The following is a 17,415-nucleotide window of genomic DNA, read 5'->3' on the forward strand; positions in this document are numbered from 1 at the left end:
GTTGTCCACTGCTTTCCTGTGTCTGTCAGTCTCCAGGTGCTCCTCTGCTGTTGTTCTGTCCTTTCCTATTTCCGGGACTGTGCCCTCTCTGCTTCATCCTGATTAATGTTTCTCCGTCTGTTTAAACATGTCTTTACCCTATTCCACCATCTTTATTCTCCTCCAAAACAAAATTTTTATTCCATCTTTGCATGGGCTTATTATTATTTACAACATTGAAAATAAATAACCCACTAAAACAGTGAGATTATCAGACTGAATATAAAACACTAGGATATATGGCTTAAAACAGACATGCCCCAAGGACACAGATTAAAAAAAAGCAAAATGAAAAAAAGATATACCCCTAATCGAAAGAAAACAGACAATGCAGATTTGAAGGCCAGAGACATTACTAGACGTAATAGTGCCCATACGGGATCCCAGCCATTTCAAAGTAAGAATTTAGCTACTAGGTTATCGTGCCAGGTCCAAAAATAAAATAAATAAAATACATCTTTCCTCCAAAATAAGATTTGTGTTGAATAAATTTGAGCTAAAATATTTTTGCCACATTTAAGGTATGAATTTGATAAAAGACCTGAACTATATGTTCACAGAAAAGTCAACTACAGAAAAGGAAGCGAAGTTAAAACCCTGTCATTAGTAAAAACACGTGAAGCTTTTGGCTTTATACTGAGCTTAATATGTCAATGCACTTTTTTTCTTTATTTTCATGATACAGGTTCTTAGGCTCAGATGTTTCCCTTCTACTCCCCCTCATCCCTCCCCACCCCCACTGTTTTCCCCTATATTGTAACAATATTATAATTAATCAATTTTTGAAAGCTGGAAGCTGCCATATTGCAGATTTCAAACAGGCTGAAATACTCAACAATCCCCAAAACACAGGAAATGATTTTTAAGACCCCATTACTACCATTAAAAAATGGTAAATGAAAACCAGCTTCAAAAGGCTAGATGCAAATGAACACAAAGAGTTCTTTCAAGGTCAAAACTGCTTCCTTCTGAATGAATAATTTTAAAAATCAACACGCTGAAATGCCTAAAGGGCTAAATGAAACGGAAGATATACTCTTTTTTTTCTTATTGGAGATATAATTTTAAAAAAATTAACAGAAATAAGACAGTTAAGTTTAAATCATTTTTAAAAATTCAAGTAATAAAATTCTCCCAACACTGAACAGATGTTATTTATATGTTAAAACAGTCTGTTCCTGGGGCTGGCACAGTGGCCAGGCTAATCCTCCGTCTGCAACGCCAACACTCATATGGGCGCCAGTTTGTGTCCTGGCTGCTCCACTTCCGTCCAGCTCTCTGTATATAGCCAGGGAAAGCAGCACAGCATGACCCTAGTTCTTTGGCCCCTGCACCCATGTGGGAGGACAGGAAGAAACTTCTGACTCCCAGCTTCCAATCAGCTCAGCTCCAGTTATTGCAATCATTTGGGAAGTGAAGGTGGAAGACCTCACTCTCTCTCTTCTTCTCTGTAAACCTCTACCTTGAAAAAAAAAAAAAAAACCACAAAAACACACACACAAAAAGCAACAAATATGGTCCAGCGCTGTGGCCTAGTGGCTAAAGTCCTCCCCTTGACTGTGCCAGGATCCCATATGGGCACCAGTTCTAATCCCAGTGGCCCTGCTTCCCATCCAGCTCCCTGCTTGTGGTCCGGGAACACAGTTGAGGACGGCCCAAATCCTTGGGACCCTGCAATCACTTGGGAGACCTAGAAGACGCTCCTGACTTCTGGCTTCGGATTGGCACAGCTCTGACCATTGTGGTCACTTGGGGAGTGAATCATCAGAAGCAAGATCTTCCTCTCTGTCTCTCCTTCTCTCTGAATATCTGACTTTGCAATAAAAAATAAATCTTTTGTTTTTAAGAAAGCAATAAATAAATAAGCCTTTAAAATGGCTGCGCCTTAATCTTCAATGAAGTAGACTTGGAGTAAAGGTAATGCTTTTTTCTACATATAAAATACATTTTCATCTTCACGAGAAACTCTAACACTGCTCCCAAAGAGTACTGTCCTGGGGTCAGTGCTGTGGCGTAGTGGCCTAAGCTTCTGCTTTTAGCACTAGCATCCCCAAGGGGTGCTGGTTCCGTCCCAGCTTCTCCACTTTTGATCTAGCTCCCTGCTTATGGCATGAGAGCAGCAGGGACGGTCCAAGGCCTTGGGTCATTGCACCCACATGGGAGACCCAGAGGAGGACCGGCTCCTGGCTTTGCATCAGCTCAGCTTTTGCCATTGCAGTCATCTGGGGAGTGAACCAGTAGATGGAAGCTGTCTTTCTATCTGTCCTTCTCTACAACTCTGTCTTTGAAACAAATATAAATCCTTTTTTAAAACAGTACTTGTCCTGGGACCTGTGCACTGACTCAGCTGGCTAATCCTGCATCTCCAAGCACTGGCATCCCATGTGGGTGCTGGTTTGTGTGCCAGCTGCTCCACTTATGTTCCAGCTTTCTGGAACAGCAATGGAGGACGGCCCAAAGCCTTGGGACCCTGCACCTATGAGGAGACCCAGAACAAGCTCCTGGCTCCTCTTTGAGGATCGGCTTAGCTCTGGCCTTGTGGCCACTTTGGGGAGTGAACCAGCAATGGAAGATCTTTCTGTCTCTCCTTCTCTCTGTAAATCTTTCTAATAAAAAGGAGTTTTTAAAAAAAGTACTGACATAACTTAAAAAATATGTCTGTAGATATCTCCATATAAACATATTTATATGCATGGTTGTATATATTTATATGTACTTTGTTTCTACACTATGTACTTTGTTTCTACATAAAACAGACATACATGGTGTAGGCATTTGGCCTAGTGGATAAGCCACATGTACCTCACTCTGGCTCCCAATTTCAGTTTCCTGTTAATGCTGACCCTCCAGGGGGCACCAACGATGGCTTAAGTAGCTGAGTTCCTGAAACCCCAGTGGGAGAACTAGATTTATTTATTTTTAAATTTTATTATATATATATTTAAAGATTTTTAAATTTTTATTGCAAAATCAAATATGCAGAGAGGAGGAAAGACAGAGAGGAAGATCTTCCGTCCCATGATTCACTCCCCAAGCAGCAGCAACAGCCGGAGTTGAGCCAACCCAAAGCCTGGAGCTGAGAGCCTCTTCTGGGTCTCCCGCACAGGTGCAGGGTCCCAAGGCTTTGGGCCGTCCTCAACTGCTTTCCCAGGCCACAAGCAGGGAGCTGGATGGGAAGCAGGGCAACTGGAATTAGAACCAGTGCCCATATGGGATCTTGGCGCTTTCAAGGCGAGGACTTCAGCTGCTAGGTATGGCCCAATACCTACATTTATTTCTTGGCTTTTAATTCCAAACCCAGGCTAGCCCTGGATGTTACAAGAATTTTGGGATCTCTCATTCTTGTTTGTCTCTATTTATCTGTGTCTCAAAATAATAAGCAATAAGTATATTATTAAAATTAGGCATAAATATTAACATGTATTCATATACATGCATGCAAATATAAGAAAGTTTTATGGGTATACAAATGCTTTTCATCAAAATTACAGGAATTAAATTTGTAGTAGATTTTCACGTTACCTGAGACCTGGCAAATCTTTAAAAATAAGCGACAGGGCCCGGCGGCGTGGCCTAGCGGCTAAAGTACTTGCATTGAAAGCCCCGGGATCCCATATGGGCGCTGGTTCTAATCCCGGCAGCTCCACTTCCCATCCAGCTCCCTGCTTGTAGCCTGGGAAAGCAGTTGAGGACGGCCCAATGCATTGGGACACTGCACCTGCGTGGGAGACCTGGAAGAGGTTCCAGGTTCCTGGCTTCGGATAGGCGCAGCACCGGCCCGTTGCACCTCACTTGGGGAGTGAATCATCAGATGGAAGATCTTCCTCTCTGTCTCTCCTCCTCTGTGTATATCTGGCTGTAATAAAATGAATAAATCTTTAAAAAAAAATAAATGACAAGTTCTATCTGAGAAAATGATAAGCACCTAACTAGTTAATAATAAGGAAATATACTATTGGAAAGATTATATTTTAGATCACAAACAGTATTTTGAAAATCCTTGTGAATTTTAACAAATCATTCTAAGAGACAGATCACCATTTTGGTGAATCAATGAAATTTCTATTCGGTAGTATTAAAAAATGTTGAGCCAAGGTAAATACTGCTTGAGGGCACACCTGGAACTCCAGCAGCAATGGATCGGTGAAATCTTTTACTTGGAGTCCTTCTTTCATTGCACTAGCATCCACATGAAAAAATTTTCACAGCTTATCTTTCTATTTCATGTATCTGTCATATCTCTTAAGCAAGTCTAAACTCTAACGTGGAGTAATCATTTTGCAAAAACATATTACAGGACATTATGGCTTTAAGCAAGTGTCTTCAGATTTAAAAAATCTAATGTCTTGGAGAATAAAGATGGCGGAACAGGGCGAGGACACGTTTAAACAGATGGAGAAACATTAACCAGGATGAAGCAGAGAGGGCACAGTCCCGGAAATAGGAAAGGACAGAACAACAGCAGAGGAGCACCTGGAGACTGACAGACACAGGAAAGCAGTGGACAACAGTGTGGTGTTGCAGTGACTGATACCCCAGTGGCATTCAGCAAGCAGCAATCTCAACTCCACTAGCAACCAGGTGGGAAGGGACTTTCACTGGGTGAACCCACACAAAGAACTGCCTGTCCTGCTGGTCTGTTTGATTTGACCAGGAGCAGTGACAGAGTGGCAGATCTCAAACAGGCAGTATGGGAACAGGGTCGATTTCACAGCTCAAACTCCGTCTATACCCCAGAGCCAAATTAGGTGCCATCTTGTATAGGCAGGCAAAGGCTATGAAAAGGACTGCTCATGTACTAAGCTGGGAGTGAACTAATTTCTGACTCAGTGAACTGCAACAATGTGGCATACTACTGATTCCATCCAAGACAGGTCTGGGTAGCCCTCAGACCTAATGGCCAGCAGATCAAGAACTCCAGTAGTGGTACATCAGGCACCATTTTATACAGTGTGGCCAAGAATTTAAGATTGTAGGGGACAACAGTGAGCTGCACGTGTGCTGAGCTAGGCGCAAACTCACTGAGCTCAGGGTGTTGCACTGGTCCCACAGGGAAAATGATACTGACTATGGCACTGTTTGGGTCAAAATAGGTCCATGTGGCCCTCAGACCTAATGGCCAAGAGGTTCTGGCAAGATCAGCACCACCAACAATCTACCTATATAGAACATCTGGTGTATCTGTAATCCTGGTACTTGCTTTCCCTAATCTGGAGAAAGAATTGGGAAACAACATCCAGGAGGGAATAGAACTCCCTACAAGCTTGATCAAAAGCAATCTTCACCATGACATATGATAATCGAGCTCTCTTCAATTGAACATAAGGTAAAGATCCTTAAATGTGCATGTGAAAAAATTTGACATATAAAGGAATGCCAATTAAACTCATAGGAGACCTCTCACAGGAAACTACAGGAGGAAGAGAATGGAGTGATATATTCCAGATTCTCCAGCAAAGCTTTCTTTTTCTTAGAAAATGAAATAAAATTCTTCCACAGTAAAGAAAAGTTAAAAGAATTTGCCTCTTTCAAACCTGCCCTACAAAGGATACCTAAAGATGTTCTCTTGACAGAGAAAAGGAATAGTGCCCACTAAAACCAAAGGCAAACGTGAAGAACATCCCAGTAAAAAAAACAAAAGAAGACTAAATCAATGAACAACCCATTACTAAATGACAGGACTAAATTACCACCCATTCATATTATCCCTGAATGTAAATGGATAAAGCTCAATCAAATGTCATAGATTAGTAGACTGTACTAAAAACCAAAACCCATCTATTTGTTGCCTACAGGAGACATATTTTGCTAACAAAAATCAGCAGAAACTATATCTCATGGATTTTGATGTTTTGTTTTTAATTTCATCTCTTCAAAACACTGTCTTCTGGGCCCGGCGGCGTGGCCTAGCGGCTAAAGTCCTCGCCTTGAAAGCCCCGGGATACCATATGGGTGCCAGTTCTAATCCTGGCAGCTCCACTTCCCATCCAGCTCCCTACTTGTGGCCTGGGAAAGCAGTGGAGGACGGCCCAAAGCTTTGGGACCCTGCACCCGCGTGGGAGACCCAGAAGAGGTTCCTGGTTCCCGGCTTCGGATCGGCATAGTACCGGCCTTGCACTCACTTGGGGAGTGAGTCATCGGACGGAAGATCTTCCTCTCTGTCTCTCCTCTCTATATATTTGACTTTGTAATAAAAAATAAAGAAATCTTTAAAAAACATACATACACACACACAAAACCCACTGTCTTCTGATTAAATTCTTCAATGACTCATAGATCATGCTGTAGCATCATTTTCTCCAAGAAGGTTCTTGATTTTGTTTTTCATTTCTTTAGCGACACATTAGTCATTCAGTAACATGTTATTTAACTTGATGATGTTGCTAATGTATTTCTTCTTCCCGTTGCTGATTTTGTTTTGTGGCTTTTCATTTAAGGAAATGTATAGTAACTGTGTAATGGAGATTATCATATCCAGATGTGAGGATACAATGCATTATACATCTCTACTTGCAGACTAAAGATGGACTCCCAATGAAACTGCTAACTACATCTTGACAATAGGATGCTGGACTCTCTGCCATTGTCCATGCCTGCAATGATGGACATATGACCGTGTATGAAGAACTGTACTATAGTAATGATCTAGGGGAACTCGGTGGGGGTAGATTTGGGGAGGCGATAAGAAAAATCCAGAGGCCTATGGAACTGTATCATAAAATGATAATAATAATAATAATAATAATAATAATAATAAAAGATTCACTCCCCAAGTGAGCCGCAACGGCCGGTGCGCGCCGATCCGAAACCGGGAACCTGGAACCTCTTCCAGGTCTCCCACGTGGGTACAGGGTCCCAAAGCATTGGGCCGTCCTCGACTGCTTTCCCAGGCCACAAGCAGGGAGCTGGATGGGAAGTGGAGCTGCTGGGATTAGAACCAGCGCCCATATGGGATCCCGGCACGTTCCAGGCGAGTACTTTAGCTGCTAGGCCACTGCGCCGGGCCCACAAAAAATATTTTAAGTGACCTATTTACAAACCTGGTAGTCACCAGGTAGAAAATGAGTTGGTCTAGAGAAAATGCTGTACCTGAAGTGGGCAAAAGTACTGGAATTGCTTCCCTGAAAAGAAGGCTCATTCGAGAACTGTCACATCACTGTTAACAGTAGCTGGCGAGACCTTGACTGCAAACATTACCAGAAATCAGCATGCATCTTTCATTCTTCTCCCCAGAGCCCGATTTACAATGACAGTCAAAGGAATAAAACTCCACAACACCGAATATCAAGGTAGGAAGTTAAAGAAAAAGCCAGAAGCAAAACAATTTCTGGAGGAACATAGGGGACCCAGGAGGGCAGGCTTATCAAGCAAGCAGCAGCAGTGACACAGTGGGAATGCCACAGCAGGGGCTCTCGAGGTCTGCTGAGGCCACAGGCTCCGAGGCAGCAGGTGTAAGGGCCCGTGGAAAGTGACCGGCATGGGGGTGACTGCGGTCCTGCTCTGTCACATGAGCAGCGGGGCCCACAGAGACTGCCCCTTACCCTTAGCAATGACAAAGGAACAAGCTGGACAAAATCAACTGCGCTGGCAAATGTAAAAAAAATTAAATAAAACAATTGCATAGGAGGGTTGGATGGAAATGTTAAGGATGTCTTTCAGAAGGAAAAACAAACTCAAAGATGGAAAATCAAGGAACACAAATGACAAAGAAGTACAAAATTCAAGTAATAGAAATTCATAACTGGACAAAGGAGAAAATGATCAGACATGATATAATACTTCTCCAAGTTGAAAGGAAACACACAGGATTGCAAACTGAGAGGCCTAGAAGGGATACAACTAAAAACACAAGCTTAAACACATCATCACGAAATTTCAGAATAACAAAGAGAGACAATATACGAAACTCTTCATAAACAAATGAAGGTGTCCCGTATAAATTAGGCTAACATTACATTAGACTTCCAGTCAGCAACAATGCTGGCTACATAAGCTTTTAAAATTCTCAAAGCGAATACATGACAACCTAACATTTTATGCATTATCTATCAACCAAGAATGTGGACAGAATTAGACATTTTTAGATCTGCATGTAACAAACATGAAGGTATGAATTCAAGAGTGGGAGGGGGAAAAAATAAAGTTATTTTTTCTTCAGTAACAAAGAGGATCCAAATCAAGAGAGAAAGGAATGTAATCCGTAAGCTGACATTTAACACGAGGCCCAGACACTTACAGAAGCTAGTGCAGAGAGATCCCGGGAGGGAGAATTCTCAAGAAAACATCAGATTCTAACCCGTGGAGTTGACCGCAGGGACATGATAATAAAATGGGTAAGAATTTGTAAGAGAGCAAGAATAAAGGAAGCATGCTACTTCTACTTTTATTTTTGTTTATCTATTTGAAAGGCAGAGTGACACAGAGTGGCAGGGAGACAGGGAAACGGATCTTCCATCTTCCAGTTCTCTCTCCAAACGGGGGCAGCATGCAGTGCTGGGTTAGCTGACCCCAGGAGCCTGGCACTCCATCTGGGTCTTCCCCGCGCATGTAGTGGCTCAAGGACCTGCTGCCTCTCGGTGTACACATTAGCAGGAAGCCAGATCAGAAGTAGAAAAGCTGGGACCCACACCAGGCCCTCAGATGTGCAAGCAGCACCTTGAACGGTTGTGCCAAATCCTTGCCCAGGACATTTCTCTTACGGCTCACAGTGTTTCATAAACTAAGTTTTTTTGGGCAGGTGTGGGACCATTTGTTATGTAGAAGAATAATTACTTCCATCTTCATTTTAATCTTCTTTTCTACCTTAGGTTTGCATGTAGTACTAAATTTTCCATCTTGAGTTGTAGTCAAACCTCAGAAGGCTGTTTTCTTCTGACATAATGATATACAGGCTGAGTATTCATATCCCTTACCTGAGACTTGAAGTATTTCAGATTTGGACATTTTTTAGAATTTGTAACATTTGCATAGACTCTACTGGTTGTGCTTCCCTAACCTGAAATTCAAAAATCTTCCACAACCCAAAATTTTACATCATTCATAAAAGCCTTCAGATTTTGAATTTCATATTAAAGATGTTTAGTTTATGTTCCATAGAAAGAGTGAAGAGTGTCAAAGCTGGGAAGTTCTAGGTCATTTGCTCAAAGACAAAGTGGTTAAATTTATTCCACACTTATACTCTATGTGGAAATTCTTGGAAAACATCCTACGTAGTTGATCACTGAATTTCCTCTATTGTCCATTTGTTTAGTTTTTAAGCATCTTTGAGGGTTAAAAAGCTTTTCCTTGTATTGAATCCAAACATGCCCTCACAAAACTCTTGGTCTGCTGAGTGCAGAGTTGAGTCTGTGATCTCTTCTGTGCGTTACCTTCACAGAGCTTTTAAACCCAAGGTGCACGCACACAGAGACCAGTTATGGGAGAGTTACAGTCCCAACTTCTAAATTCCATTTCATACGTCACAGAAGTAACCTGAAGGCAGGTACCCTGCAGGGAGCAGAGCTGCCACCGCAATGCTGGCTTCCCTTGCTAGAGGGCGGGCTTGACTCCAGCAGCCCGGATTGGATCCAGCTGCCCGCTGCAAGGCTGGGTACAGCAGCAGAGAACAGCTCAAGTCCAGTCTGTGCCTCCGCCTTTCAAACAAAATGAAAATAAATAAAATGAAACAAAAAAAGCTATCTTATGAGAACTTTCACAAGTCTACACTGATCTTCACATGTATCTGCTTGACAAATACAAACCAATATTATCATTTATTCATTTCCTAACAGCATTAATTTTAAATAAAAATACAAATTATTGAAATAAAATACTCATACAGTTTTAGAATTTCTCTCTCTTACCAGTCATAACCTACAGCAAAAGATGTTTCAATTACAGGAGCAATGAGCTTTGCAGCCGTCATGATGTATTTTTCTGCCATGGCTTTCCTATATCAAACAAACAAACAGATGAGTAAGTTACTTAGAAATATATTAAAGCAGTTTAGATTTCTTTGATAAAATTTGAGTAAATATTCACAATCAAAGCTAACATTTCACAGAGGCTTATGAAGCAATGAACAGCAACACTAGAAAACTTTGTTAAGCCACATTCAAAACCACAGTGACAAAATACGACGCCCAAGACATAACCGCCCTCTGGATCCACAGGGGTCACTCTGTAGTGCCTTGAACCAGAGATATGTGAGAGACACAAGCTAGCAAAGCTTATACATGAAGGTAACTTACACAAAGATAATTGTGTGGCAAACGGTAAAACTGAATAACTTCACATTGCTTTTGTACATACATGTGCAGGTAACACTGCTATTTAAACTTCCCATGTATAGCATTACTGGAAAATGTCAAACTCTTTTACAAAGCAGGTACACTAACTTACAATACTGGATGAGGTTTGTGTACTCTTTTTTTCTTGTATTTATAACAGTTTTTAAAATGGACTCAATTGTTCATAATATTTTATAACTTCTCCATACTTGATATGGAAGTGGTATCTTTTCAAGTCACTGTATTATTCTGTAATAATGATTCTTTTACTCAAACTTTTCTTCTAAATTCACACACATTTGTGAAAAATACTAAGAGATCCCATGTACCCTTTCCCAGGTTTCCCAATACTACTTTCCCTAACTATAGCCCAGTATCACCCAGGGGACGGCCAGGGAAACAATCACACTACAGAATAGCGGCATTCCCTAGGCTGACCTTCTACGATGACCGCTTCCTCAGTTCTTCATCCACACTTCTATATTTGCCTCATTTTAAGAATGCTATGTATATGGAGTTTTGGAATACGTGATCTTCAAGGATGGTAATTTTTACAACACATACTTCCCCTTCAGACCCACCCAAATTATTGTACCAATAGTTCATTCCTTTATGTTGCTTAGAGACAAGCTGTGGTCTCTCTTTTCTTTTTAAAGATTTATTCATTTTATTACAGCCAGATATACACAGAGGAGGAGAGACAAAGAGGAAGATCTTCCGTCCAATGATTCACTCCCCAAGTGAGCCGTAACGGGCCGGTGCTGCGCCGATCCGAAGCCGGGAACCTGGAACCTCTTCCAGGTCTCCCACACGGGTGCAGTGTCCCAAATCCTTGGGCCGTCCTCGGCTGCTTTCCCAGGCCACAAGCAGGGAGCTGGCTGGGAAGTGGAGCTGCTGGGATTAGAACCGGTGCCCATATGGGATCCCGGGGCTTTCAAGGTGAGGACTTTAGCCACTAGGCCACGCCGCCGGGCCCAAGCTGTGGTCTCTTAAATGTGACATTACAGTATACATGGCAAGAGAAAAAAGTGGGTAAATTGTCCATCATCACAATTAAAACTTGGTCCTTCAAAGGACACTATCAAGAGAGTGAAAAAGCAGGCCACAAATAATTTGCAAATTATTTCTCTAAGAAGGAAGTTACTTCTGAACTTCTAACATAATTCTTCTAACTGGAGAGAAAGACCACTGATTCGGTGAAGATATACCAAGGATCTGAGTAGACATTTCTTGAGAGCAGATATGCAGAACCCTGATAAGCACATGAACAGATGTTCAACTTCAGCTGCTAGTGCAGCTCAGGCTGCACTGAGATCCCACTACTGTGGTTAAACTAATGAAGGCAGACAAAACAAGTGTTGGCAAGAATGGGCAGAAATTCAAACCCTTAACTGGGAGTTTAAAAAAAAGAAATCATACAGTAACTTGAGCTGAGAGCCTGAAGTTTTCTCAAAAGCTTACGAATAGACTTAACATAAAACCCAGTATTTTCACTGGTAGTTAGAGCCTCCATATGAATCAGAACATATATCCACAGAAACAATCTCTACATGAATATTCACAGCAACAAGGTGAGTAACATCCAGCAAGTGCAAACAATCCAGATGTCACACACAGGTGTTGTCCGTTTATACACTGGATTATTACTCAGCCATGAAAAGTAGGCACTGATACATGGCACCACTCAGACGAACCTTAAAGATACGCCAAGTCAAAGTAGCCATAGAAGATCCTATGTTCTACAATCTCCTGTGTATAAGCAGCACAAATTAGGTACGCCCTTAGAGGCAGGAAGTATAACTGTTGCTGTTAAGGGTTCAGGGGTTGTTAGGTACTAGGAAGTGTTTGCCACTGCTGTAGAAACCTGCCCCCTACCCACTCCCAAATCTTACTGTGCTGGCCAGCTGCACTGCAAGCCAGTCCTGACACTATGGTAGTCGAAGAAAGCAGCTATTTATTGCAAAAAGCAGAACAAAGAGACAGTCATTCCAAGGTTCCTCAAAGGGTTCAGGTCAATGTGTTAAAAATATTTGTTTTATATTGTTTACATTGTTGAGAGAGATGCATGTCCATGTGGACCTCCTGTTATGGTGGGAAGGGCTGAGGCATGGAGGAAGGTGGGTGGGATGGTGTTTACGGGGGCATCAGGAGAAGTGGGCCCGCTCATTGCCGTCAAATCACATCAGCACCCAGGGATGGGGCACGGTCACTGGATGATGCCCTAGAGACCCCAATGTGGGGAAGAGTGTTCTAAGTTTGTGACTTGGGTGGTTTTGATATTTTGTCAGCTTAACTGCACCAGGGTTGAGAAAACTCTTTCCAAGGTGCATTGGTTGACCAAGTCCACCTCGTGTATCCACAGACATTAAGAACTTTCCTTTTCTAGATCCTTTAGCTGCAGAAAGCAAGCATTTTGGGGGGATTTTAAAAATGCACATATTGATCATGTCTGCCAGCTTCTCAGTTAAGACCTACAATGTAAGAGGGCACCTCAATGCCATGCTGATCCGCAGGCCTCAGATTCCTTGCATAGCTCCATCCTTTCTATGTTTGTTTTGTATGCAATTTTGTTTTTTTAGTGGGATGAATAACAAAAAGTTTAGCCAATTCACCTTGCAAGAAATGCACATGTTTTAATTTTAATAAACTACTTTGGGAATCTAATTTACTTCTCAAAGATTACAGGCCCTTGCCATGGCCTGGCTGTGACTTGTCCCCCTAGGGTTCGTGCATTAGATCCCGTCTCCAGTGTGCAATGCTGAAGAGCTGGTGGACCGGCACAAGGTCTGGCCTGGGAGGATGGGGCACTGAGCTCAGAAGCAATGCATGGAGTTGTCACAGAGGGACTGTTACAAGAGCGTGAGCCCGATTCCTGCGTACACTCTGGATTCCCCCTCTCCCTTGTGCTCCTGTTACGTCACAGCAAGCGGGTGTGGTCTTTGCCACAGACGGCATCATGCTTTTTGAACTTTCAACCTCTAAAATGCTAAGCATTTTTTTTTTGGCATTCATTACCCAGGATTATAGCAACAGAAAATTAACAGCCATACACACAATGGAAAACTATTTAGATTTCAAAAAGAAAGGAAATGTTAACAAATGCTACAGTAACAGACGAAGTTTGAGGACATGGTGATATATGCAACAAGACAGTCACAAAGAGAAAAACACTGCATAAGCAGACTGACGGGACAGAACTAGAGTAACCAAAATCAGACAGGAAGCAGACGCTGGCAGGGGTGGGAGGTACTGCCTAGCGGGTATACTGCTTGCATTCACAAGATGAAGACCATGCTGTAGACAGAGCGACGTATGTGTATGTAACATACTACATTGCCTTACGTGCATTTTACCACAACTTTAAAAACATGGTGAAGGGCTTCCCATTATGTGATATAGTCCTGATATGTGTATTGCCTGTTCAGTAACTATAAAAACTTTCAAATCATACTTTGGAGTTTATCACTTGTATCACCAAATGTTTCAGGCTATCCGTGCCAGTGACTGTTTTGAAGAATAACTATATGACAGCAGGAACATATATGTTAATAAGGGAGCCCCTAAAAAACTTTCAGACTCGGGGTGATCACTAGAGGATCCAATGATTTCAGACCTGATCTCCAGCTCCTAAGGGGAGAAGGGCTGGAGGCGGACTTTCGTCACCAATGGCCAGTGACATAAGCAGTCATGTTACACATACAACCTACATAAGAACCTTAGTGACAGGATGTGGTGAGCTTCCAGACCGGTTAAGACACAAGTACTAGGTGGGCGGCTCATCCAGGGTGGGAATGGAAATTCCATACATCTTACCCTGTCCATTCCTTCCATTAGACTGTTCCAGAATTGTATCCTTTATAATGAAAAATAGTAAAATGTTTCTGTGTGCTCTCTGGAAAGAGTGGAGGAAAGCCCAGTTTATAGCAGGTTAATTAGAAGTGCAGGGGCAGTTTTGTGAGGCTGCTTAAATCCACAAGCAGTACTTAACCTATGGAGTCTGTCAACTGGGCAGTTAGTATCACAACTGAATTAAGTTGCTGGGAACTCATTAGGAAGAATGGGATAATTGGCTCTTGATGTGACAAAGCTCCAACATTTGGTGTTGTAAATAAGTAGAAATTAAACTGTTGACATATGTCTTGTTATAGAGTAATAGAGTTAGACTACCCGAAAACAGCCAGGTTCAGCAAAATCATGCTTCAACGCTATAAACTGCTAAGTACTAAAATTAAAATAGACATGAGACAGCTGAATAGTAATCTATAGCCATTTTAAGGTGTATAGAACCCGGTCGTATATAAACTAATAATTTAAATGACAATGTAGAAGTCACAGGATGTGATTCAGGAGTTGCATTCTTTTTTTTTCTCTTTTAATATATTGGTTACTCAATACCATGTCAATTAATTCCATAATGTTATAAATTATTACTGATGTTATGTCGGGGCTTTTAATTGATCGGGATGACACTGCCAGCTCTACCTTCAGACCAGAGATGGTCTCCCCAAGAAACCGTTGAACTTATCTGGACAATAAGATGCTGGACTTTATGCTTGGTAGATGCTTGCAATGAAAGAATCTCAACTGGACTTGAACTGTGGTGATGCAACAAGGTGGAGGAATCCACCACGGGGGGAGGGTCTGGGGAGGAGCAGAGGAATCCCAGTGCCTATAAAACTGTGACACATAATGCAATGCAATCAATAATAAAAATTAATTAATTTTAAAAAATAAGTAGAAATTATTTGTAGTACCTTCATAGAGACAAGGGGAATTTAAATAAACAGAATTTTGTTTCTCATAATGATATTTAATTAGGAAGTGGAACAAAAATAAATATAATTTTAAAAAATAAAGAATACAAAATTTCAAATTATATTAAACATAGAAGACATGAGAGCTATATGAAAAGTCAGAATAACTGGGATCAGCATGAAGACAGGTTATTCTGAAGGAGAAAAGACAATCTATTAAGTATAGAAACAGTGAAATGAAAGCGCCATTTAAGAAAAACAATGAATATAGGGCCCGGCGGCATGGCCTAGCAGCTAAAGTCCTCGCTTTGAACGCCCCGGGATCCCATATGGGCGCTGGTTCTAATCCCGGCAGCTCCACTTCCCATCCAGCTCCCTGCTTGTGGCCTGGGAAAGCAGTTGAGGACGGCCCAATGCATTGGGACCCTGCACCTGTATGGGAGACCTGTGTGGGAGACCTGGAAGAGGTTCCAGGTCCCCGGCTTCAGATCAGCTCAGCACTGGCCGTTGCAGCTCAGTTGGGGAGTGAATCATTGGATGGAAGATCTTCCTCTCTGTCTCTCCTCCTCTCTGTATTTCTGACTTTGTAATAAAATAAATAAATCTTTAAAAAAAAAACAATGACTATCACAAGCTTTGTAAGAATAATCAGAATAATAGAGTTCTTTTATAAGAATTAAACTTAAGCTAAATGTTAAGTGCCCCAAACAGTACCTTTCACGTTCCATCTGCCTGAGATGATCATTTTTTATAGCTTCAATCACTAAATTGGTATGAGCATCATCCTTAAGAAACAAAATTCAAAAAATTAATTCAGAAGTAACAAGAACTAGGATTTCTAACTAATTCCCCCACTAATAATTACCGAAAACTGAAAAGCAAATTACTCTTCTAAAACTATTTAACCTTAGGTACAGAATTTCCCCCACTTTGTTTCCAATTACCAGTCCCACTGAAGTAATACATATATTTAAAAATTTTTAAATTTATTTATTTTCAAATTATTTTTAATATTGTTAACATAGTTGAGAGGGCTGCATTGCCTATGTGGGCCTCTCATTAGGGTGGGAAGGGTGGAGGCATGGAGGAAGGTGGGTGGGACAAATGTTTCAATATTCTTTTTCTTCTATCTTGGGGCATCAGGAGAGGGGGTTCCGCTCCTTGCTGTCCAACTACATCAGCACCCAGGGGTGAGGGACAGTCATCTGATGACACCTTAGAGACCTTGATGTGGGCAAGAGTGTTTCAAGGGTGTTTCTTGAGCCACCCCACATGTCCCCTGTGTTCATCTGGGCATGCTGTGTACTGCACAGGCACCAGCAGCTGAGGAGGCTGAGTCCCGACACACACACTCCAAGGGCAGACCATGTATGCTGTGAGTTTTCTCTTTGCTTGTGGTTTGAATCTAGAGATCTAGTGGGGCAGACTTCCAAGAAACCTCACCTGGGGTGACTTCAGACTTGACCCTTGTGGGCCCCAGCTGTGCAGGGTCAGGTTTGGTCTGTCACCTGCACCAGTCAACGCACATACGGGTGTATGCAGCTGCCCAGCTGGTTCTGCCCCCAGCCCACCTCATGTGAACTGATGAGTGCGCGGCTAGCCCAGACCAGTCACAGAGCCTGTCCTCATGCATACCAATGGATGCTGTGGCCCAAACAAGGGTGACCCCCTATAACTCCATCAAGCCTGCCTCCAGCCCTGGTTTCTACATGTGCCGGCATGTGCTGTGGCCTGCTGTAATGTTCACTGGCTTTTTAGGATTTATTGCGTGAGCTCACCATATGATTACAGTCAAAATAGACATAAATACAGGTGCTTATTTTACTTCAGTAACTATAATAACTGCTATGCCTCCTGATGTAAAAGCATTTAGCTGACTTGCAAGGCTGCCTGGGGGTAATATTCAATGGTCCCCCACCATACCATGGGCATTAGGCTTTATTTTCTTATTTATTCTAGGGGGCTTAATGGGAATTGTTTCAGCTAATTCTTACCTTGATATTACACTGCACAATACCTATCATGTAGTAGCACATTCTGATTACGTATTGTGGATAAAGTCTGTATTTGCTGTTATGGGTAGATGTATACATTGATTCCCTCTGTTCCTGGGCTACATACTTGATGTTGTCTGAGCTAAAACTCATCTTGTTACGATGTTTGTTGGTCTTAATCTAATCTTTTCCCCCAATACCTCACAGGGCTGTTTGGTATGCCTCAATGATACTATCTAGATGCCTACACTATGTGAAACACAGTCTCATCAACAGATCATGTATCTTGTTTACAGCCATAACAATTATAATTTTTATAATCTGAGAGACCTTTGCCTCTAATGTGAGGTTTCAACCACA

General features: G+C 41.9%; 1 protein-coding gene across 3 annotated transcripts in view; it reads right to left on the bottom strand.

Annotated features, from left to right (window-relative positions):
• The window catches only part of IFT88 (intraflagellar transport 88), a 106,820-nt gene that overhangs the window by 50,481 nt on the left and 38,924 nt on the right, over nt 1-17,415 (bottom strand). For all 3 annotated transcript variants that reach the window (XM_004577591.4, XM_036493378.2, XM_004577592.4), the window contains 2 exons: nt 15,776-15,846; nt 9,882-9,968 (listed from right to left, as the gene is read on the bottom strand). In XM_004577591.4, coding sequence (XP_004577648.2) covers nt 9,882-9,968; nt 15,776-15,846 — 158 coding nt within the window. The remainder of the gene's footprint in view (nt 1-9,881; nt 9,969-15,775; nt 15,847-17,415) is intronic.

This window comes from Ochotona princeps, chromosome 12 (genome assembly GCF_030435755.1).
Source record: "Ochotona princeps isolate mOchPri1 chromosome 12, mOchPri1.hap1, whole genome shotgun sequence".
Classification (NCBI taxonomy): domain Eukaryota; kingdom Metazoa; phylum Chordata; class Mammalia; order Lagomorpha; family Ochotonidae; genus Ochotona; species Ochotona princeps.